This window comes from Vulpes lagopus, chromosome 10 (assembly GCF_018345385.1).
Source record: "Vulpes lagopus strain Blue_001 chromosome 10, ASM1834538v1, whole genome shotgun sequence".
Taxonomy (NCBI): domain Eukaryota; kingdom Metazoa; phylum Chordata; class Mammalia; order Carnivora; family Canidae; genus Vulpes; species Vulpes lagopus.
The window spans coordinates 58,251,206-58,275,635 of NC_054833.1; the positions used below are offsets into that span (position 1 = coordinate 58,251,206).

General features: G+C 49.7%; 1 protein-coding gene and 1 pseudogene across 3 annotated transcripts in view; one reads left to right on the forward strand and one right to left on the reverse strand.

Annotated features, from left to right (window-relative positions):
• The window catches only part of LOC121500376 (polyunsaturated fatty acid lipoxygenase ALOX15), a 32,791-nt gene that overhangs the window by 2,461 nt on the left and 5,900 nt on the right, over positions 1-24,430 (forward strand). Inside the window, exons 2-7 of one of the 3 annotated variants that reach the window (XM_041772046.1) lie at positions 21,197-21,457; positions 21,550-21,680; positions 22,233-22,372; positions 23,598-23,802; positions 24,076-24,157; positions 24,291-24,413. In XM_041772046.1, the coding sequence (XP_041627980.1) occupies positions 22,238-22,372; positions 23,598-23,802; positions 24,076-24,157; positions 24,291-24,413 (545 nt within the window). In that variant the 5' untranslated portion in view covers positions 21,197-21,457; positions 21,550-21,680; positions 22,233-22,237. Of the gene's footprint in view, positions 1-21,196; positions 21,458-21,549; positions 21,681-21,742; positions 22,373-23,597; positions 23,803-24,075; positions 24,158-24,290; positions 24,414-24,430 lie in introns of those variants that run through there. The other 2 variants (XM_041772044.1, XM_041772045.1) reach the window with 2 other exon arrangements.
• Positions 21,123-21,856, reverse strand: LOC121500909 (annotated as a pseudogene).

The window sequence follows — 24,430 nt, forward strand, 5'->3', positions numbered from 1 at the left end:
AGCGAGGGCGGCCCCCGTTTCCCCCCATGTTTGCCTCTGCTCAGTTAGGGCACAATGTCGAGACCAGCGTTTGGTGCTGGTACCTTGATGGCAGTTTTCATGAGCTGGAGGTAGAACAGTGAACAAATATCAGACCTCTCATCCCCTGTGCCCCCAGTGGGGCTTTGGTTCTAGGTGCTGTGGGGCAGGGGACAGACAGTAATCTGGCACAATGTGAGCTGGTGCTGAGTGCGAGTATGGGGCGGGGGGCAAGGAGAATAGGTGTGTGTGGGTGTGTTCCCAATGCTTGATGGGAATTTTCAGACCATGAAAGTGGAAGGACTTCCGTAAAGCACGCCCACGTGCCTACCATGTGACCGCATCCATGTGCGCATGTGTTTTATAAGTAGGATGGTTGAGGGCGTCTCCCCGAGGAGGTGACACTGAGTAAGGGCCTGAAGGAGGTGACAGAAGGGTCTGCAGGGGGAGTTTCCCAGGCAGTGGTGCAGCAGGAAGGAGGTCTTGATGTGGGGGGAGCATCCTTGGGGTGTGGAAGGGGAGGCTGTGGGGTGGAAAGGCTGGGGTCAGAGGTGGAAGGAGGAAGGCTGGGGCAGGAGCCGGGCAGTGAGGGGGGCAGCCCAGAGGGTTGGGGCAGACCACATTACAGGAGTTTTGGGGGTTTGTTTAATTTTTATTTTAAGTTCAGTTTAACTAACAATATATAGTGTATTATTGGTTTCAGAGGTAGAGGTCAGCGATAATTCATCAGTCTTATATGACTCCTAGTGCTTGTTGCATCACGTGCCCTCCTTCATGCCTATCCCCAGTGGCCCCGTCCCCCCATCACCTCCCTTCCAGGGACCCTCAGTTTGCTTACTATGATTAAGAGTCTTTTTTTTTTTTTTTTTTTGATTAAGAGTCTTTAATGGTTTGTCTCCCTCTCTGACTTCGTCCTGTTTTATTTTTCCCTCTCTTCTGTGATCTCTGTTTTGTTTCTTAAGTTCTGCACATGTGTGAGATCATATGATAATTGTCCTCTGATGGACATATTTTGCTCAGCATAATACTTTCTGGTTCCATCCACATCATTGCAAATGGCAAGATTTCATTCTTTCTGGTGACTGGGTACAATTCCGTTGTGTATTATAGGCACGTAGCATTTATTCATCATCTGTCGATGGACATCGTGGCTCCTCCCACGGTCTGGCTATTGTGGACACGGCTGCTGTGAACACTGGGGTGCAGGTTCCCCTTCAGATCCCTACATCTGTATGTTTGGGGTAAATACCCAGTAGTGCAATGGCTGGATCACAGGGTAGCTCTACTTTCAGCTTTCCAGAGTGGCGGCACCAGCTTGTGTTCCCAGCAGCTATGCATGGGGGCTCCCCTTTGGTAGGAGTTCTGTTTGACCAGCATCTGACCATTCTGGGGAAGTGGCCACCAGGGAGGGTCAGGCGGGGAGCAGCAACGCCAGGCTATGGGGGCGGGCAGCACAGAAGTAGTTGAAATCTGGGTGCTGTTTGAGGGTAGAGTCCACAGAGTTTGCAGGTGATTCTGTATTGGGTCAGAGTCTCCTGGTGCTGCCTGTGGGGGGCATGCACCATCCTGTCTGTAACCGGTCCCTGGCTGATGAATCTCCAGGTCTGTTCCCTAGCTTTTGCTGCCACAAAACAAGGAGGCGGGTACATGTGTACAGATGATGTGTGCACACAAGTATTTGCCAGTGGGATCAATGGCTAGAAACAGTCTCCGAGTCCTCACTTGAAGTGTTGTCTCAGAGTTCGCCCCAGACCTGCCCCCACATGTGCTCTGTGTTGACATTTCTCTTAGGAGAAAGTGTGAGCCTCCATCCAGGGACTCTGGTCTCTGGATTTCCTGTTCTCAGCCACGTCTGCGTGCTGGGCTGGGTAAGCTGTTGTGTCCTAGCTCATATGTCAGGAGGTTTGCCCTGTGGCTCCAAGACTTGCAGTTCCTTCCTGGCAGTTTGTTTCTGTCTTTATCCTCCTTTAGTAGCTCCTGCCATGCTGGAGACAGAGGGAGACAGAGAGTGAGAGAGGATGAGCATGGGGGAGAGGGAGAAGCAGGCTCCCTGTTCCACAGGGACTTGATCCCAGGACCCTGAGATCATGATCTGAGCCGAAGGCAGACAGCCAACCAACTGAACCCCACAGGCACCTCTTCATGGGTTTGTTTGTTCGTTCATTCATTCATTCATTCATTCCTTTATTCATTCATTCATTCATTCATGAGAGAGAGAGAGAGAGGCAGAGACACAGGCAGAGGGAGAAGCAGGTTCAATGCGGGTTCCCCGGGGGGTGATGATCAGGATTATTGTGGAGAAGATTGGGGTATGCTCCAGACATTGTTGAAGATACCTGTAAGCAGCTTGAGTATGTATTACATTTTTTTTTGTTGGTTTGTTTTAAGGATTTTATTTATTTGAGAGAGAGTGAGAGAGAGCGCGCGTGCGTGCACACTATCAGGGAGAAGCAGACTCCTCACTGAGCGGGGAGCTTGATGTGGGACTCGATCCCAGGACCCGGGATCATGACCTGAGCCAAAGGCAAACTCTTCACCGACAGAGCCCCCACCCCCACCCCGGGCGCCCCGTGTATTATGTTTTTGCAGGACACGGAGCTGGAGGGCTAGCATGTACTTGCATGGGGGTGTTTCATAGGGATCAAGAGATGGTTGTCCTTGGGCTCCTGTGTGGCAGAAAAAGTGTGGCTCAGCAGACGGGGTGGTTGCAACTCCAGGAGAGCCTGGCTCTGCAGGTGACTTCAGTCCATGGCTGGAACTGGGGCGGGTGTGGCCCCAAGCAGGAGGTCCGCGGGGTGCCGGAAGGCTGCGCTCAGGAGTTTGGGTTTTGTTCTCCAGGTGACAAGGGTCCCTTTAAAGTTGAGCCTCGTGGAGAGAAGTGACTGGCCCTGTCTTCCATGGGCTTGGCAGGAGGAGAGCTGGAGGCTGAGGGACAGTACAGGAAATGTGCAGTGGTCTAGGTGGAGGGTGGTGAGGGTGACTGTGTGCAGTAGCCGTTGGTGGGGTGGGAGGTCAGGCTGCCCTGACTTCTGGGAATGCCCTTTGGCCTGCTGTCCAGGCCTGGGCTGCCAGGTAGTTGTGAATGCTTCGTTTTCGGGGCCCCTTGCCCAAAGGCTGGCGGGGCCTCGCCGGGGAGCAGCCTCTGAGTTTGCTTTTCCCCAGGAATGGCTGGCTGCCTGGCCCAGGCCATGACCTCCTGTCACTGTCCTTACCGCTTGCTGTTCTCTGGAGGTGGGGCTTTGGTTGAGCTGAGAGCTGGGAACTCTAGATAATCCCCCAAATGGCAGGGCCTGTTGCCAAGAGAGGAGTCATTTGAGGTTTATTAAATGCTTACATTGGAGAAGCAAAATAGCAGGCATTGGGGAAATAACCCATTGTTCGAGATGTTTCTTTAAAGGAATTCACGGTCTGGTAAATACTGGAACGTTGAGTGAGGAGTGCCTGTAAGAGGGCAAGCAGCTGGATGCCTGGGGCTGGAGCTCACGGTCCAGGGCTAGAGAGATTCAGGTGGGCGGGGGCGCCCAGGGATGGACGTGACTGCAGGGAGAGAAGTGGGGAGAGCAGGGAGCCCTGGCGAGGAGCCCTTAACGGAAGGAGAAGAAACCACAGAAGGGTGACATTCCAGAGGATGAGAAGAAATTGAAACAGGAGGGGAAAACCATGCTGTTGGGAAATGTTCAGGGGATTTGTCCACCAGCGGGTTCAGGGCACCCGGTCTCAGAAGGCTGGTGGGGGCCCTGCTACCCGGAGAGGCGTGGAGGAGCAAGGTCCTGCATGGGACCAGGTGGCATAGTGAGGGCCCCTGGCTTTGTACTAGCTCCCTTTCCGCCCAGGAACTGTGACCAACCAGCTGCCCGTGTCCACCTGCCCCTTGGCCACCCAGCTGCCCCTTGTGACCACCCACCTGCCCCTATGTTCACCTGCACCTGTGACCACCCCAGCTGCCCTTTTATCCAACTACCCCTGTGACCACCCAGCAGCCCCTGTGGCCCCCTGTCCCTGAGCTGCTCATGTTTTCACAGTTCCTGTTTGCCAGGGATGGGCGGCCTCTCAGCCTCATGTACGGTCCCCCTTACGACCTCCAGGAAGAGACAGAACTCGCGCTCTGGGCCCTGGCCAGTGCTAACGGTCAGGGCGCTGATCTGTCTTCCAAGGCGTGGGGAATCCTGTCTGACAGTTCCCCTCCTGGCCCCATGTCTCTCCATCAGGCCTACCCTGCTCCCCACCTCACCCCGCTTTGTAGGCTCACCAGCAGCTGCTCCATGCTGTTCGGCGTGACTATTTGCAGTTTGTCTCCTCTCGGTAGAATAGAACATAAGCACCTTGAGAGCAGGTACTGCTGCTGCTGGTCCGTCCACTGCTGAACCTCCAGCCCCACAGCTGTGCTTTGCAGCAGGGGCTCAGTAATGTTTCCTGGAGGAACGAATGACTGGAGTGAGGGACTGGGCAGAGCTGAGGGGGAACCCCTGCGGGGCCCTGGGAAGGGTCTCAACACAGGCCCAGCCCCCCAAGGAGCCCCAAGTAGGAGAGGAGCAGACCTAACCTCCCATGTGATCAGTTCCCTCAGAGGTGGGCGGCCCTGAGCCAGCCCGTGATGTGCATGGAGGAAGGGGACTTAGAGACAGCTCTCGCAGACTGTGGCCAGCCTGCCAATGTCACCAAGCTGTCCTTCCGTAGCCATCGGAATGGGTCAGCCATGTGTGCCCTGCCACATGTGCCCCGCCTGGGGGCTGCCCAGAGGCCAACCCCTCCTCAGAGGCCAAATGGAACAACCCAAGAATGGCCTGGGACTGGTGGGTGCCCCTGGAGCTGCACTGCCCCTGTGCCCTACTGGGGGTCCCCGTGGTCTCCAGCCAGAGTGCCTGGTTCACTCTCCCCTTCCTTCTCTGCCTGCCTGGCCCCGGTGGGAAGTCTATTTTCACGTCCTGGACGAGTCCAGGACCTCCCTGGACCTCCCTGCAACCTGCCCTGTGATTTGCCTGAAGAGTTGCCCACCCACGGCCTTCTCTGCATGGGGGTCGTGTGCGAGGCACTCATCTATGGTCCCTGCGGTCACCGTGGCCCCTAGCAGGGTGCTCGACCCAGAGAGTTACCCGAATGGTAAGTGTGGGGGGAGTTCCAGGGGAAGCCCCTGCCTTACAGTCCTTCAGGGGTCCACACGGTCTCCCTGACCTCAGGGTGTTAGCGTCTTTCCCAGGACATGACCTCTGCTCTGCCCCGTGCCTCCTCGCCTCCCCGATCCCTTCCAGGGTGCTCTGTGCTTTGTCTCTAGCTCCCGGTGGCAGCTCCCATGCTGAAGCCACATTTTTGGGTCCCAGACAGGAAGAATCTAGCCCACGGCCATGCCACCCTGAACGTGTGGGATCCGATCTCATCTGACTGCAGCAGCTAAGCAGGGTTGGGCCTGGTTAGTACTTGGATGGGAGACAGCAAGAACTTAAATGCATTTACACGTGGACCACTCTGGTCCCTGTCACCCAGCCAGGAGGTCCCTTGGTCTCATGAGTCCTGGTCCTCCTGCCATCTGTCTGTCCACCCAGTGAGCCACAAATCACTGATTCTGCAATGTGGGAATGGCCCCATGCTCCGCCAGGCGCTGGGGGTACTAGAGACATGGCTACAGTCCCTCCAAGCAGAGCCCCGAGGGGAGCAGTGCTGGGGTCTTGGGAGGGGGTAGGGGTGGTGGGGAGACAAAGGTACCAGAGGGTTCTGGGGAGCAGTCCCCGCTGTGCCAGCATCTGAGGGGCAGACGTTCGGGGCAGGAGAAGGTGGCGGATTCAAACCCACCCCAGGTGACCCGAGGGAGCCCTTAGAAGCAGGACATTCTGTCTTCACACTTGGATTGTTTGTAGCAAACAAAGCACTTCCATTACAAAGAATTGTTGAAACTTTGTAACTTGAATTTTGAAAAATGTAGAAGCTTTAAGAGTTACGGGTAAGATGCCTTTTTAAAAAATATATTAAGATTTTTATTTTATTTATTAATGAGAGACACAGAGGGAAAGAGAGGCAGAGACACAGGCAGAGGGAGAAGCAGGCTCCATGCAGGGAGCCCGACATGGGACTCGGTCCCAGGTCTCCAGGATTACTCCCCGGGCCGAAGGCAGGCACCAAACCGCTGAGCCACCCAGGGATCCCATAAATAAAATCTTAAAAAAAAAAAAAAAAGAGACCCCATTATTAAGGGAACAGCTTTAGGTCTCAGCTTAGCATTCCGTACGCCAACAGTTTAACTGTCTTTTGGTCTTGAAAGATTCGGAGCGAGAAATATCCAGAATTTCAAACAATAAATGTATTCTCCAGCCGCAAAGAGACAGAAAAGAAGTCAGTAACTGAGCTGTAAATGTACTTCCTAGCCACAAAAAAGAGAAGAAGAGGTCAATAACTGAGGTGTCATTAAGTATTTATTCATTCATCTGCCTATAGGGTCCTGTGTCCTCCAAGGGAGTTTGTGAGACCTTCCTGCTGCAAGGTCTGCCTTCGTTCTTGTCTGCAGGTTTTCTCCTACTTCCTGTTCCGAGCTTCTGCACGTCCCCAAGCTTCTGCATGTCTCTTCCAACCGTCTCTTGTTGCATAATGATTCATCTCTGACCTCAGAGACTGCAAACCCCGATAGTCATTTTCCTCTTATCTTTTGCAGCTCTGGTGCTCGATGGGGCTTGGAGCCACCTCGGAAGCTTCCTCATTTGCCATTTCTGGTGGTTGATAGCTGGCTGCTGACTGGCACCTCGAGTGAGGGTTGTTGGCCAGAGCGTCTACGTGTGGCCCAGATTCTAAGAGCAGGGCTCTCGAGATAACCCAGTATCAGGAAGAGTGTGGCCTTAGGCCTAGTCTTGGAAGTGACAGTGTATCACTTCCATCATATTCTTGTGGTTGAGGCACTCACAGAGGTCCATCAGGTGCACAAGAAGGGGAGCTAGATGCCGCCATTCAGCTAGAAGGGTATCGGTATGAGTGAGGAGCCCGTGGGATGTTACATAGGGTTGTGGAAATGGTTGGAAAAACACGGCCTCTCACAGTCCACCCCCTGAGTGCAAGCCACAGCCCTACCACATGCAAGGTCCTCTCATTCTTTTCCCGGAGGGGCTTCCCATTCGGGAATCAGCTTACAGTCCAGGGTCTTATCTGAGTGTGATGGTCTCAGGTGACTCCTGGATGAGGGCTCAGGTTTACTGCCCTCGAGCTCACCTTGGCTCTTGCCTTTCCTCTTCTAAGGCATCTTTCCTTTTCCACAAATAGCAGCCCGTGTTTGTAGGTGAGTCCTTTTGTCAGGCTGATTCTTGCCTAGAGACGTTTGTGGGTCCAATGTTTTCTGTTTGTACTGTTTCTGTTCTTTTCAGTTCAAGCTTGTGTAATTAAAAAATAATGAAAAACCTTGTGGGTGTCATAAGTATCGATTATAATCCCGTCTAGTAAACAAAGCCCATAGGCAGACCTCTTTGTGATGACCTTTTCTCTAGCTTGGCCTCCTTGCCCTTAAGATTCTTTTTTTTTTTTTTTTTACGATTTTATTTATTTATTCATGATAGACATAGAGAGAGAGAGAGGCAGAGACACAGGCAGAGGGAGAAGCAGGCTCCATGCCGGGAGCCCAATGTGGGACTCCATCCCGTGACTCCAGGATGGCGCCCTGGGCCAAAGGCAGGCACCAAACCGCTGAGCCACCCAGGGATCCCATAAATAAAATCTTTTTAAAAAAAAGAGACCCCATTACTACGGGAACAGCTTTAGGTCTCAGCTTAGCATCCCATACCCCAACAGTTTAACTGTCTTTTGGTCTTGAAAGATTCGGAGCGAGAAATATCCTGAATTTCAAACAATAAATGCATTCTCCAGCCGCAAAGAGACAGAAAAGAAGTCAGTAACTGAGCTGTAAATGTACTTCCTAGCCACAAAAAAGAGAAGAAGAGGTCAATAACTGAGGTGTCATTAAGTATTTATTCATTCATCTGCCTATAGGGTCCTGTGTCCTCCAAGGGAGTTTGTGAGACCTTCCTGCTGCAAGGTCTGCCTTCGTTCTTGTCTGCAGGTTTTCTCCTACTTCCTGTTCCGAGCTTCTGCACGTCCCCAAGCTTCTGCATGTCTCTTCCAACCGTCTCTTGTTGCATAATGATTCATCTCTGACCTCAGAGACTGCAAACCCCGATAGTCATTTTCCTCTTATTTTTTGCAGCTCTGGTGCTCGATGGGGCTTGGAGCCACCTCGGAAGCTTCCTCATTTGCCATTTCTGGTGGTTGATAGCTGGCTGCTGACTGGCACCTCGAGTGAGGGTTGTTGGCCAGAGCGTCTACGTGTGGCCCAGATTCTAAGAGCAGGGCTCTCGAGATAACCCAGTATCAGGAAGAGTGTGGCCTTAGGCCTAGTCTTGGAAGTGACAGTGTATCACTTCCATCATATTCTTGTGGTTGAGGCACTCACAGAGGTCCATCAGGTGCACAAGAAGGGGAGCTAGATGCCGCCATTCAGCTAGAAGGGTATCGGTATGAGTGAGGAGCCCGTGGGATGTTACATAGGGTTGTGGAAATGGTTGGAAAAACACGGCCTCTCACAGTCCACCCCCTGAGTGCAAGCCACAGCCCTACCACATGCAAGGTCCTCTCATTCTTTTCCCGGAGGGGCTTCCCATTCGGGAATCAGCTTACAGTCCAGGGTCTTATCTGAGTGTGATGGTCTCAGGTGACTCCTGGATGAGGGCTCAGGTTTACTGCCCTCGAGCTCACCTTGGCTCTTGCCTTTCCTCTTCTAAGGCATCTTTCCTTTTCCACAAATAGCAGCCCGTGTTTGTAGGTGAGTCCTTTTGTCAGGCTGATTCTTGCCTAGAGACGTTTGTGGGTCCAATGTTTTCTGTTTGTACTGTTTCTGTTCTTTTCAGTTCAAGCTTGTGTAATTAAAAAATAATGAAAAACCTTGTGGGTGTCATAAGTATCGATTATAATCCCGTCTAGTAAACAAAGCCCATAGGCAGACCTCTTTGTGATGACCTTTTCTCTAGCTTGGCCTCCTTGCCCTTAAGATTCTTTTTTTTTTTTTTTTTACGATTTTATTTATTTATTCATGATAGACATAGAGAGAGAGAGAGGCAGAGACACAGGCAGAGGGAGAAGCAGGCTCCATGCCGGGAGCCCAATGTGGGACTCCATCCCGTGACTCCAGGATGGCGCCCTGGGCCAAAGGCAGGCACCAAACCGCTGAGCCACCCAGGGATCCCATAAATAAAATCTTTTTTAAAAAAAAGAGACCCCATTACTACGGGAACAGCTTTAGGTCTCAGCTTAGCATCCCATACCCCAACAGTTTAACTGTCTTTTGGTCTTGAAAGATTCGGAGCGAGAAATATCCTGAATTTCAAACAATAAATGCATTCTCCAGCCGCAAAGAGACAGAAAAGAAGTCAGTAACTGAGCTGTAAATGTACTTCCTAGCCACAAAAAAGAGAAGAAGAGGTCAATAACTGAGGTGTCATTAAGTATTTATTCATTCATCTGCCTATAGGGTCCTGTGTCCTCCAAGGGAGTTTGTGAGACCTTCCTGCTGCAAGGTCTGCCTTCGTTCTTGTCTGCAGGTTTTCTCCTACTTCCTGTTCCGAGCTTCTGCACGTCCCCAAGCTTCTGCATGTCTCTTCCAACCGTCTCTTGTTGCATAATGATTCATCTCTGACCTCAGAGACTGCAAACCCCGATAGTCATTTTCCTCTTATTTTTTTGCAGCTCTGGTGCTCGATGGGGCTTGGAGCCACCTCGGAAGCTTCCTCATTTGCCATTTCTGGTGGTTGATAGCTGGCTGCTGACTGGCACCTCGAGTGAGGGTTGTTGGCCAGAGCGTCTATTGTGTGGCCCAGATTCTAAGAGCAGGGCTCTCGAGATAACCCAGTATCAGGAAGAGTGTGGCCTTAGGCCTAGTCTTGGAAGTGACAGTGTATCACTACCATCATATTCTTGTGGTTGAGGCACTCACAGAGGTCCATCAGGTGCACAAGAAGGGGAGCTAGATGCCGCCATTCAGCTAGAAGGGTATCGGTATGAGTGAGGAGCCCGTGGGATGTTACATAGGGTTGTGGAAATGGTTGGAAAAACACGGCCTCGTGTTTTCACGGACTCGATCCCGTGACTCCAGGATGGTGCCCCAGGCCGAAGGCAGGCGCTAAACCACTGAGCCACCCAGGGATCCCCGCCCTTAAGATTCTTAAAAGCTCTATTATTTTGTTTTATTATTTTATTTTTTTGGTAAAGATTTCATTTATTTATTCGAGAGACAGAGTGAACGAGAGGGCTTGCGCACAAGCAGGAGAAGAGGCAGAGAAGCAGAGTCCCCACTGAGCCAGGACCCTGATGTGGGGCTTGACCCCAGGATCATGACCTGAGCTGAGGGCAGATGCTTCACCAGCTGCGCCCCCCCCCCCCCAAGCCCCTATTACATTTCATCTTTAACTTACCTCTCTCCTTCTGCATTTCACCACAGGCAGCGAGAAGTCAGGTGGTACTTGCAGTAGTTTGTCTAGAGGTCTCCTCACATCACAGAGTATATTAGAGACAGCTCTCACTCTCCAAATTATTGCAGGGGACAGAGTTCCCACTATTACGTAGTGATACTACATGCACGACAAGACTTCCCCTACTCCCGGAAGTCCTTTCTGAAGTTTCTGATGACACTTCCCTGACATTCCTTCATGTCCACCAACAGCCTCCTTGAAGGCTTTAGGCTCCTGCCTAACACCTGGTCCTACAGCCAATGCCACATGTCTTGGGTCTTTGTTTCAACAGAATCCCACTCTTTGTACCAAAATATGTTCTGAAAAAAAATGTTCTGGGTACCTGATGCTCGTAACAAATCACCCCCACACATGGAGACTTAAAATACTGACAATAATGGTTTTGGGGGTTACCTGTGCCAGGTGGCTCTTACTTGGAACCTCTCCCATGGTTAGCGTCAGGCTGTGACTGGACCTGGGATCATCTCGAAGGCTTCCTTACCCATACGGTGATTGAAGCTGATTGTTAGCGGGCCACCAATATGGGGTTTCACCACATGGGTTGTGCTTCCCCATGTGGCTTGGGCTTCCCCACAGCATGGTGGCTGGGTTCCAAAGGGACCAGGGGGGAGGGAGTGCCCGAGAAATTTTTATGATCTAGCCTTGTAAGTCACAGAATAGCATTTCTTTTGTACCCTATTGGCTGAGGCGGTGTCAAGGGTTGACTTGAGCAAGGAGATTGAACAGAATGCATCACTCGGAGGAAAGTCAATGCGGCAGCCATGCTTGGAAACCTAGCCTGTCCTGGCATCCGAGGGACAGTTGTGATTACAGGTACCCTCCTTGCTACAGTCAAAACCAAGGAAGGGGCAGCTGTGTGTCTTGTTCATTTGACATCAAAAGGGCATCACTTTTAGGGGCACCTGAGAGGCTCAGTGGTTGAGCATCTACCTTTGGCTCAGGTTGTGACCCTGGGGTCCTGGGATCGAGTCCTACATCAAGCTCCCCACAGGGAGCCTGCTTCTCCCTCAGGCTGTGTCTGTCTCTCTCTGTGTCTCTCATGAATAAATAAATAAAATCTTTTTTTTTTTTTTAATAAAATCTTTAAAACAAACAAACTCCAAAACCACAGCTCACAGAAGGCGAAGAAGAACCTGATGTCTGAAACTAACCAGCTCAATTGTCTGCTTAAGTCAAAACAAACAAATAAATATCCACATTTTCCAGAGGATTTTCACAGGATGTAGAGTCTCACAATGTCTAGGGAACAATCCAAAGTCCCAGAAAAAGGAGAGAAGAAATGTGGTGCAGAAAAAAATATATTTGAATAATGGATGAAAGCTCCAAATTTAGTGTATGACGAACATTGACAGATTCAAAAAGCTCAGCAAACCCTAAATAGGTTGAACTCAATAAAACCATATCTGGACAACAAACTATTGAAAATCAAAGATGGGAGGTCTAGGGGAGGGGGAAGCTGCTCTTTAAAGTTTCCAGAGAACAAGGACTCAAAGCCACAATTCAAAAGACTGTGGGTTTCTCATTAGAATCTAGCAAAGAAGCCACAAGACTGTTGAAAGAATCCTTTATGTGTTTAAAGGAAAGGACCTATCAACCCAGAATTCTATTTCCAGTGAAAAATCCTTCAGGAATAATGGCAAAATGAAGGCATTTTAATTTATTTATATTTTTAAGGAAATACTTTATTTTTTTAAAAAAGATTTTATTGATTTATTCATGAGAGACACACAGAGAGGCAGAGACGCAGGCAGAGGGAGAAGGAGGCTCCCTGCAGGGAGCCCGATGCTGGACTCGATCAGGACACTGGGATCACGACCCTGAGATTGTGACCTGAGCAGAAACCAAGAGTTGCACATTGGACCGTCTGAGCCACCCAGATGCCCCTAAAAATTTTTATTTTTAAGTCATCTCCACACCCAATGTGGAGCTCAAACTCACGACCCTGAGATCAAGAGTTGCGTGCTTCCCAGCTGAGTCAGCCAGGAGCCCCAGAATGAATACATTTTTAGCTGAAGGAAAATGATGAGAATTTATTGGCATAAGACCTGTTCTAGGGATCCCTGGGTGGCGCAGCGGTTTGGCGCCTGCCTTTGGCCCAGGGCCAATCCTGGAGACCCGGGATCGAATCCCACGTCAGACTCCTGGTGCATGGAGCCTGCTTCTCCCTCTGCCTATGTCTCTGCCTCTCTCTCTCTCTCTGTATGACTATCATAAATAAATAACAAAAAAAAATTTAAAAAGACCTGTTCTACAAGGAAAAGTAATGGAAGTTTCTTAAGGCTGCAGAAAAATGACACTAGAGGGAAACTTATCACTTCAGGAATGCAGGAGGAGCAACAGCAATGGTACATATCTAGGTAGTATATTTAACTGTTTTCTTTGTCTTCAGTTATTTAAAAGATATATTGGTCATTCAAAGCAAAAATTAGTGCATTGACTGGTGGGGGGGTGCATGTATGTAGATGCAGTATATACAAGTATAACATAAAAGGGGATGAAGGGACTCATGTAGTTGTAAGGCTTCGATTTTTACTTCAAGTGGTAAAAATATCAGCTGTAAGTAGGATGTGAAAGGTTAGGGATATCTATCATAATTCCTACGGTAGTTTTCTACTGGTAGAAAAAAAAATAGTGACTATATTAATATCAGAAAAAAACAAGACTTTCTGATAAATACATTTAGTAAAGTTGCAGGGTATAAAATCAATATACAGAAATCTGTTGCATTTCTAGACATGAATAATGAAGCAGCAGAAAGAAATTGAGAAAACAATCCATTTACAACAATAATAAAAATAATAATAAATACAATAATAAATATAACAAAATATATTTTATTATAAATATAATAAATAAAATAATAAAATAGGAATAAACTTAACCAAAGAAATGAAGAGCTGTACTCTGAAAACTGTAAAACACGGATGAAAGAAATTGAATATGACACAAATGGACATACATTCCATGCTCATCGGTTGCAAGAACAAATATTGTTAAAATGTCCATATTACCCAAAACAATCTCCAGATTTAATATAATCCTTATCAATATACCACCAGCATTTTTCAAGGAATTAGAACAAACAATTCTAAAATCTGTATAGGACCATGAAGGACTCTGAATAGCCAAAGCAATCTTGAAAAGGCTAAGCACAGCTAGAGGCATCACAATCCCAGATTTCATGTTATACTACAAAGCTGTAGTGATTTTTTTATGTGGTGATTGGTTTTACCAATAAGCAGAAATCAGCAAAGTAAAAATAAAAAAGAATAAAAAAGAAAAGAAACTCAGAGAAACTAACAGCTGGTTCTTGGAAAAGATCAATAAAATCAATAAACCTGTAGTCAGGACCTAGGAAACAAGAGACAAGTGACAGGTTAGCAATATTGGAACTGATAATAGAGATGTCGCATTGAAATATCAGCTTTGGGGCACCTGGCTGGTTTAGTCCGGGGGGAGCACGTGACTCTTGATCTTGGGATTGTGAGCTCAAGCACCACACTGGGTGTACAGATGACTTTAAAAAAAAAAAATCAATTTTAGGGCACCTGGGTGGCTCAGTTAGTTGAGCATCCAACTCGGTTTCAGTTCAGGTCATGATCTCAGGGTTGTGGGATTGACCCCCACCTCAGGCTCCATGCTCGGCTCAGAGTCTGCTTGGGATTCTTTTTCTCCCCCTCTGCCCTTCCCTATGCAGCATTTTTTCTCTCTAAAATCAATCAGTCAATCAATCAATCAATGTTAAAAAAAAAACAAACCTACTTTGACCGATTCCTCATACCTCATACAAAAGTTAACTCAGGTGAATCACAGCCCTAGATATAAAATATAAACTATGAAACAAGAGAACTTCTAGACATAAGAGAGAGTTTTTTGGCCTTTTGTGAGGCAAAGGCAAGCACGACTCACAAAAGGAAAAGATTGGTAGAGTGTATGTCCTCATAATTAAAACTATAATTAAATAATAAATAACCATAGCTCTGCTAATGGCACTGTAAAGATGAAAAAGCATCCTTGCTTCCTGAGACAGTTCTTGTGGGGAGAAAATATTTGCAAACCAGGCTTCTTATGAAAGACTGGAATCTCAGGGCACCTGGGTGGCTCTGCAGATTGAGTATCTGCCTTTGGCTCAGGTGATGATCCCTGGGTCCTGGGATCGAGCCCTGCATTGGGCTCCCTGCTCAGTGGGGAGCCTGCTTCTCCCTCTGTCCCTCCCTTGCCCCTCCCCATGTTTGTGCTTTCTCTCTTTCTCAAATAAATAAATAAAATCTTTAAAAAATAAGACTGACATCTAGGATATATAACTAACTCTTCAGAATCAGCAATAAAACAAACAGCTCAACAAAACATGGACCACAGTTTAATAGGAACTTCACCAAAAAAGACAAGTATCAGATACAAGGGCATGAAAAGATGCTCAGTAGTATAGTGAGTCATTAGAAGGGTGTAAATGCACAGTAAACTGTGCTGCTGTTGGACAAAACCTGGCACAAACTACTCCATATCCTCCTAGCTGATAACACCAAGTGTTGGTGAGGGTGCAAAGCCACCGGAATTCTCACACCGTGCTAGTGAGAGATGGTCTACCAAAGGACAATGGCTAGCATGACGTAAGAGGATAGAATGTGGCCTACAACCCATGAAGCAACCAGTCCAGGAAGCCAAACCACAACCTCTGAGCAACTGGCCCCAAGACTTGGTCTGTAACTGCCAGCTTCTCTAGGTTTTGCCCTGCTTCCTATTAAACACCAACTGGAGAAAGACAAATGTTCTCCCCTAACCAATCCCATAGGATGCCCCGTTTCTGGTTAGTCTGCCTACAACTTTCTTTCTCGTGCCAGCTGCCTCCCATCCGAAGAGAGCTGGAACTTTCCCTTTCTTTGACCATAAAGCTTCCCAACCACCCCACCTGCCTTTGAGTCTCTGCCAACCACAAATGATGGTGGCCTGCTCTATTGCAATACAGCAAGCGCTGAATAAATAGCCTCTGTTTCTTCTCATCTGGGTGACATTTGTTTCTTCTATGCTGCTGTTGGAAATGCAAAATGGTACCACCACTGTGGAAAACTGGCGGTTTCTTACGAAGTTAAACGTACACTTACCCTATGATCCAGCAATCCCCAAGAGAAGTGAATACTTAATTTTACACAGCAAGGCTCTTTATAACACCTTTATGTATAATTGCCAAAAAAATATGAACAACCAAATGTCCTTCAACTGGACCGTGAAATCTTGTTTCAGCAGAAGGAACAGAGTGGAGGTAGATCAATTTTAAGCATGGCGTAAATGCTTCCTGAAAAAAAAGTCCACTCTCTTAAGGAATGGGATGTCTACAGAGGCTGGGAAATACCGGGTGTTGAGGTCTTTGGCCACATGTTACTTCACCAGAGAATTTCTTAGGCTCAGGAGCTCTAAGTTCACACAATGGTGTGTACACCACTTACTGCTGGGACAGTCAGTTTGAGATTGTGCACCCGCTCCCTCAAGGCAGGCTATATGGCTGATTTCAGGGCAGTTACACAACTTCCCCTTGTCTTTGAAGTGGGTTTCCTAGGACTATAGAGGCTTATGTGGCATAAGCATCAATACTCTGGCATCAGTAACCTAAGATTTGGCAGTAGTGTGTGTGTGTAGGGAGCACTCCCAGCCCAGGACCAACATGGAGCTGGCTACACTGCCTTCATTCAAACTATCCTGAATGGGACCCCAAAAATGTAGCATGGTGGCCAATTAGGGACATCCCTGTCCTTTACATTCCAAGGAAAATTTTCTTATTCTGCCCTCCTCCCAAGTTTCATGGCCTAGAGAAATCCAAAAGGTTCCCCCAAATTTCTGTGGGAGTCCTCAGACTAATAGCCTTGATATACTTGCCTCTAATCCCATCACCCAATGTGGCATCTCTCTGTGGCCTTTCAGTGAACTTAGATGCTAAAGTCAGTTCCTTCACTCAAAGTCACATCCCATCAAGCATTTCACAGAATTTATGCAAAGTCCAGAAGTTTATCGGAAGAACTGCATGATGCAGCGCAGAGCTTTTGGCAATCTCTCTGCCCTCCCAAATCCCTCCACCTTTCTCCGTGACTGTTGGGAGCAATATTTATAACCCCCATATAATATTAAATGACATCGCTGGGCCCCATTCGGATGAAATCATACTTGCCAAATACATTAATATACGTGTTTTTATGGTCCCGGCACTTACTTCCACAGTTTCAGCAGGGCCTACTGTATTTGAGTCTGGGTTTTGGATTTCTGAGTCTCAAAAGCCGGATGCAAAGGGATTGAGAAGGGCTCCCATGCATAGGTGATGGCTGTGGGGGAAAAGTAATGCATGAGAACTGGGAGGGGCCACAGAGAGGAGTAGGGTCAGCATCCAAGGTCCCCTCTGCCCTTAATTTGAGGGCACCATCTCTAGTCACTTGGGGACAGAGGGGGACACACAGAAAGGACCAGTGGTCATCACCTGCATGGAAAAAATTTGCGGGGTGTCCATGCCTGTCCCTTTGATTGAGCTGATGTGCCACTTACTCACTGGGTGCTCAAAAACCCTAGTCAGCCCCTGTCTGAATTATCCCGGGTAGGTGGCCCCTCTTGCAACATCAACATTGTTTATCAATGGCTTTGCTGATAGATCAGTTTTCTAGAAGTGCTTGCATGGACTTGGTGAACTCTGTCTTCCTCAACACTTGGAGTTTCACAGAGAGCTGGTTGGATGGGCAAGGTTTGTGGCTGGGGCTAATAAGGGAGGAACGCCTGAGCGAGGACTAATTTTGTAGATGGTAAGATCCTCATAATGTTTTCTGGCTTACAGAAGCTTATGAATTTGAGGGTTCAGAAATTAAGTATGTGGGCCCTGTTAGTTATTTGTTGCTGCAATACCATTACCTCAAAACTCAGTAGCTTGGAGCAATGAACATTTATTATCTCACACAGTCTCTGAGAGTCTCTGTTGGTTCCAGTTCAGGTCTCTCTGCTGAGTTATAGTCAAGATGTTGGCTCGGGCTGTGGTCATCTGAGGCTTGACCTTGGCTGGTGGAACTGCTTCCTAGATGTCTCCCTCACTCAGCTGTTGGTGGGAGGCCTCAGTTCCTCACTGGCTTGGGGCAGGGGGGTTCAGAACCTTGCCATGAGGACCTTTCCATGGAGTTTCTGGATTTTCCTTATGACATGGCAGCTGACTCTGTCCAGAAAAACAGTTGAAGAGACAGAGAGACAGGGAAGAGAGGGGGAGTGATTGAGAGAGAGCAAGCTGTCTTTCAGGACCTAGCTTCAGGAGTCATATACCATCACGTCCGCCATATTCTGTTGGTTGTGCAGACCAACCCCAATATACTTGGGGAGGGTGTGCGTACCGTGAGGTGTGGATCACTGGCGGCTACTCTCAAGACTGGCTACCACTGGATGCCCTCTAGCCCCCAGTGACACATATTCCTCCCAGATCCACCTCCTCTCCAGGCACCCCAAAGTCTAATCTAAGCATTGATGTGAAGGCCAGAATTTTATCCTCTAAATCAGGCCCTGGGATGGGTAGGGTTTCTCAGGAATGTTTCCTCAAGTATAGCACCTCGAGTGACATTCTTCTCGTTCTGAAGACCTGTGAGCTAAAGAGAAAATCAACTTCAACTGTACTCTGCCCTCACCATGTGATGGTGGCCAGGCAAAGGATAACCTCCATAGATACTGCTATTCCACAAGGTGGGGAGATGGCCTGGGTTTCACCCCTCAAGGTCATAACCACAGCAAAATGTAACCTCAAGTTGTTGCGAATGGCCTCTGGGTTTCTTTGCAACTCTTCAAGCACATTTTTTTTTTTTACTTTTTTTTTCTTTTTAAAGTAAGTTCTGCCCCCAACGTGGGGCTTGAACTCACAACCCTAAGATCAAGAGTTATACGCTCTATGGACTGAGCCTGCCAGGCCCCCCCCAACCTCATTTTTAATTTGTAAGAAAATCATTAGGTTTGTGCCATTTCCACAGATGATGGGCTTCATTCCATTACATTTAGATTTTTCTGAATTGTATGTATAAAAGAAAATTAAATATCAGTTTCAGGGGTTCCCTTTAGGGTTATGCTTGATTATAGTTAGTGCTTTTAAGATAGTATCTTATAGCCTTGGATTTTGTTCAAGATTAAATTGTTGAGATTACAAAAATGACTCATGCTTTTGCAAAAACTTTAAAAAATTCCAAGGGATGAAAAAAATGTAAGTTCCTTCCCCACCTTCTCCTACTCCCTAGTAATAATCATTGCTAATGCTTTGGTGTACACTTATTTTTTTTTTAAATGCTTATTGTTCGACAGGGTTTATGCTCACTGTTGATAGGGTGTCCAAAGTTTGAGGATTTTTTTTTTTTTTGCCTATGGAGAGAACCCTCCTACATGTGTATTTTACTTAATCTCAACTTTATTCAACACAATCTATAAACAAAACACTGAAATATAAATGCTAAATCTGAACGTTGGTTACAAACCTAAATTTCCTTAAACAATGTAAACTGCAGTGACAGATTTAACAATGAAAGGCAGTGATTGAAGACTTATTGTCATTACCTTTACCTCTGTTTTAAATACACCAACATCACAGATTTACTTCATTACTTCATTGCCTCCTACTCATTCTTGTTTTTCTCTGAGAATAAGATACATTCTTAAAGTTGATAAAATAATTCTTTGGTGTTTTCTTGATGATTCCGTATTATTGGAATCTTGTTCCAGTAACTGGAATCCCCCCACCCCAGTCCTGCCCCCCCCACCCCCTACAAAAGGATATTGTCTCAGACCCTCATGTGCACCGAGGGTCTCAGCAGATTGAGCTGGGGCTCTGAGGCTTATCTTCCCCGTAAATGTTAGCTTATTTGATCTATCTTTCCTCCTTGAAATGATGTATGCCTTTAGTTTCATTTGGCCAGACTTACAGAACCCTTGTTCTACCATTACGATGATCCACTGACTTGCTTTGTTAGTATGATTTATAAAAATATGCATGCACTATCAATGTCTTGCAGTGGTTGAGGGGGTACCTAGTGGATTCATCTTCTAGGAGAGGGGAGGGTTGTGTTTGCACATTAAGGCTCCTTTTTGGGACTTTAGCTAATTCAGCATCTCAGGACTCCGTTTCTTCCTGGCTGTGGAGCATGAGCGTGAGAGCTGGTTGACTAGTTGGACCTCCTTCTGCGGGGTTGTCATGGGTAGTCACACGTGCCGATCAGTCCTTTCTGTTCTTGGAATGGCTCCTATTTTTTCCCAAGACTATTTGGCTCACGCACAGTTGTCTGTTTTTATCCTCTTCAATGTACCAGTGGGATGAACATATATCTCTATTCACTATAAACAGAAGTATATGTAGGAGAAGCACATTCATATATAGTGACATTCCCTTTCTTATTAAAACCTATAAAAATGGAGATCCCTGGGTGGCACAGCAGTTTGGCGCCTGCCTTTGGCCCAGGGCGCGATCCTGGAGACCCAGGATCGAATCCCACGTCGGGCTCCCAGTGCATGGAGCCTGCTTCTCCCTCTGCCTGTGTCTCTGCCTCTCTCTTTCTCTCTCTCTCTCTGTGTGTGACTATCATAAATAAAATAAAATAAAAACCTATAAAAATGTCAAAAATCCCAATGTAAGCCCTCTCCTCTGTATTATACTGTTTGGCAACAGTTCATGGTGACTTTTCTCTTTTTAATGTCATTATGCATTTAGGTGTTTCCCAAACTAATTGCAGCAGACCCCCTTGGGTCCCTACTCCCTAATCCATTATCTCTGTTTATTTGCTGGTGGGGCCTACATATATTTGTGTGTCCACCCATCCCTGTGTGGCACAGGGAAATCCTGATAAGGCTGAGGGGATCACGTGGTTCCATCTCCCTTGCCAGCTTGAAGGATTTGGGTTTGGTGCCCAGTTTTGGCCAAAATAGATAAGGAGAGGCTGATGGATGGTTTCTGGGAAAGCTTCCCCCCTACTTTGCTTTTTTTTTTTTTTAACTTGGCATTTTAATTATGTGTATAAATAACAACACGAGAACGAGGAGGTCTAAGGGTGGACATTATCTCTAGGGGAAAGGGTTTCTCATCAGTCCACTTGTAGTATAGCATCACCCGGGATTACAAAGCAGTCTAATACAGTTTTTCCTGAAGAAAAAAGCCAATTTACTACATTCGGTACGGACTTCTCTAAATGGATAAATGTGGTGTCTCTAGATTGGATGGGGGCCCCCAAATGTGGAGTGGAAGCCAGTATGTGGCAGAGGGAATGAATTCATCGGAGGCAGAAGAAAGGAGATAGGAGTTTACTGAATACACCTCGAGGGAGCAGGTGCAGGACAGCAGAGGAGAGGCTGCCTGCGAGGAGGTGGCGGGAGGGGGCTGGTTTGAAGGGGAGAAGGTGAGGAGGTCTGTGGACGGGTGGAATTCTCCCCCTTTTTGGAAACTGTGCCTGGTTGTAAGGAGCCCACTGGTCAGTTAGGGCTTATGGCTCTTTTGAGGTGGGTCCCCTGATGGAGGTGACTGTGTTCAGCCAGGGGGTTGCTCGGGCCCCTGTTTGTGTCCATCATGCAAGCCTGTTTGCATACAAGTGGCCTTGACACTCTCTGCCATTTTTCTGTAGAATTACTGGTTTACTGCATGGAGTTTCCAATATTTACCTGTAACTGATTCAAATGAGCAGAGCATGGAGCATTTTATTTATTTCCAGGTGATTTCCTCACATTTCCTGGCTCCTGAAAGTTCTCCTTCCACAAATCTTCTATGACTGTGGATCCTCGTAAACCCCATTCAAACAATTTCTCCCCCACTGACTTGGACCAATACAATGGCTTATTGAGGATGATGAAAAGAGACAGCTCACCCCATGACCCCAGCTGGATACACCAGCTTCTTCATTTCTGAACCTCTAGCCAAAAGAAGTCCAACAATTTCTCTTGGTGTTACCAAGTCTCAGAGAAAAATCCAGGAGGTACATTTTGGAGATATTCATAGTGGTCTACCCTCATTGAACCAAGCTCTTGGGCTTAGTTTGTGAGTATATTCTCTGACGCCAACCTGTAGATGGCTCACAATAATGTCGGAGATGTGAGATGCTCTCTTCAAGCTGGGTCCTTGGCTCCTCTACACATTTAGATTGACCCCTGGGGAAGAGGAGAGTGAAAGCTCATTAACCTTCACAGAAGTTTTGTGAGGTGAGTCCTTTTCAGGTGATGCACAGTAGGGAATGAGCCTGAGAGCTTGGGACAGGGAAGGCTGGCAAGTGTTCCAAGCGATTGATTTAATTCAGTGGCCTTGATGTACCTCACTCACAAGCTCCTGAGAAGCAGCTCTCCTTTACCTCTTCACCCTCCCCTGCAACCCTAAGCATGACCCTTGCAGGGGTGAGCCACTTGGTGTGGCCAGGGCACCAGCGCTTGTGTTTGGTTGGAGAGGCCTTCCCAGCCGCCTGCTGACATCCATCTGCTCCAGTCCTGCAGGTGGAGACCTGTCCTGCAGGTTTTCTGCCCCAACTCTTATCTGCTTCCCCTTTCCTCCTTCTCCATCCGCGGGGACACGGGGCGCATCCCCGGTCCCCGCCAGGCCCGCCTTCTTGGGCTTGGGCTGAGCTCTGGGGTGCGCGGGGGTTGGTCGGAGACCCGGCAACCACCACACCCTGGACCGCTAGGCTTCAGAGGGGCGGGGTCCTGGGCTCTTTATTGGAGTGTCCAGTCCTCTTCCTCCGCAGACGGCGCGTTCGTCTTCAGGCAGGATGGGTCTCTACCGCATCCGCGTGTCCACCGGGTCCTCGCTGTGCGCGGGCTCCCAAAACCAGGTGCAGCTGTGGCTCGTGGGCCAGCACGGGGAAGCGGAGATCCGGAAGCGCCTGCGGCCAGCGCGGGGCCAGGTGAGCCGCGCGCGGGGCCAGGGGAGCCTCCAGCCCGGACGCCGCGCACAGGGCGCGCTCAGGACGTGTTCCCGCGCCCGGCCTTTCCTTGGACCTGCCGTCGGTCCTCCGGTGCCTTCTATTCTCAAAAGCTGCCGTTTCAAGCCTTCTCCGCGGTTGCTGGGGGTCCGACCTGCGGGCTTTCTCGGCCGCATGGGGTCGAGATGGGGGCGCCGGCGGAGATGAGAACACCGAAAGTCCGACCCGCGTCCCCGGTCCCATCACATCCACCTGAGACTCGCCTCGGCCCCGACACCCCAATTCTCATCGCCTGTCCCGCTCTCTCCAAGCCCCCAGTCCGGCTGCCCCATGGACGCTTCTCGGCCCTCCGCCCGCCCCTAGCGCCCCCCACCCCCGGCGGTAGCTCGCGCCTGCCCTTCTCCTACTCTAACCCGGAATCCGGCGCGGTCTGCTGGGTCTCCTGGCCCCTCGGGTCTCCGCGGCCGAGCTCCGCCTCCCACCCCCACGCCCGCCAGGGCGCCCTTGTACCCGGTCACCTCCACCCACCCTCTCCACCGCCTCGCCGCTTCTGCGCCGCCCTTCCCAGCCCTTCTGCAGCCGAGCGCTTTGTCGCAAACATTCCCACCTTGCAACGGGCCCCGGCGTGGAACCTGTGAGCGGCTTCCGCGTGTTCCCAGGACTCATCCAAGACCCTGGACACGCCAATAAAGAGCCCAGCCTGGGGATCCCTGGGTGGCGCAGCGGTTTGGCGCCTGCTTTTGGCCCAGGACGCGATCCTGGAGACCCGGGATCGAGTCGGGCTCCCGGTGCAAGGAGCCTGCTTCTCCCTCTGCCTGTGTCTCTGCCCCCACCCCCTCTCTGTGTGACTATCATTAAAAAAAAAAAAAAGAGCCCAGCCTGGGGGACGCGGGGGAGGGCGCCGCCGCCGCAGCTGGAGCAGCCGCCTCAGCCCAGCGTCTCACGCGCACCGGTGCGCTCCTTCCGGGCTCGGGGCTTGGCGCAGGCGAGGTCCACAGGGAGGAAATAGAGAAGGAAGGAGTGCACCTCCCCACGTTCCCCCTGAGTCGCCCCGACCCACCTGCCGCGTGCGCGCCCCCTTCTATTTCTGGCTCCCTCCGCACGCCGTTCCCGAAGCTCACGGAAGGGCGTCCAGCCCGAGCCAGGCTCAGTCCAAGGGCCCCTTCCCGCGCGCCCCGCGGACGCTGAGCCCCTTCTGCCGTCGCAGGAGACGGAATTGAAGGTGGACGTGGAGGAGCACCTGGGGCCGCTGCTGTTCGTGAAACTGCAGAAATGGCACTTCCTTCAGGACGACGCCTGGTTCTGCAACTGGATCTCCGTGCAGGGCCCCGGGGCCAGCGGGGAAGAGTTCACGTTCCCGTGCTACCGCTGGGTGGAAGGCAGTGGCATCTTAAGCCTCCCCGAGGGCACCGGTGAGCGCGGGGCTGGAGTGTGAGGAGGCCTGCGGGCGGGGGTGGGGGGTGCGGAGCAGGGCAGGGAGGCAGGGCACCGGGAGCTGGGACCTGGGGCGCCGGGTTAGGGAGAGGGCTGCGCGCGCCCCCCACCCGCCTCCAGCGCCTGGAGGTTGGAGGAGGGAGTGATGCTGAAGGCCCAGGGCCGGCGGGAAGAGAGGGCTGACGAGGCGCCCTCGGCGGGACCCGGGACCAGGAGGGTCTCACGGCCCAAGCTCTCCTCCCTATGTCTAGGCCGGACGGTGGTGGACGACCCTCAAGGCTTGTTCAAGGACTACAGGGAAAAGGAGCTGGAAAAGAAGAGGAAGCTGTACCGGTCAGCGCTACTCCCGACCCCACTCCCGACCCCACCCCGCCCGCGGGGAGCTGTTGACCCCCCCCCCCCGCCCGCGGAGAGCTGTTGACCCCCCCCCCCACTACCAACATCTGCTTTCACTTCTCCCCGGCAGGTGGGGTAACTGGAAGGATGGACTAATCCTGAATGTCGCTGGGGCCACGATCTCTGACCTCCCTGCAGATGAGCGATTTCTGGAAGATAAGAGAATTGATTTTGAGGCTTCGCTGGCGAAGGGGTGAGAACAAGGGGGCT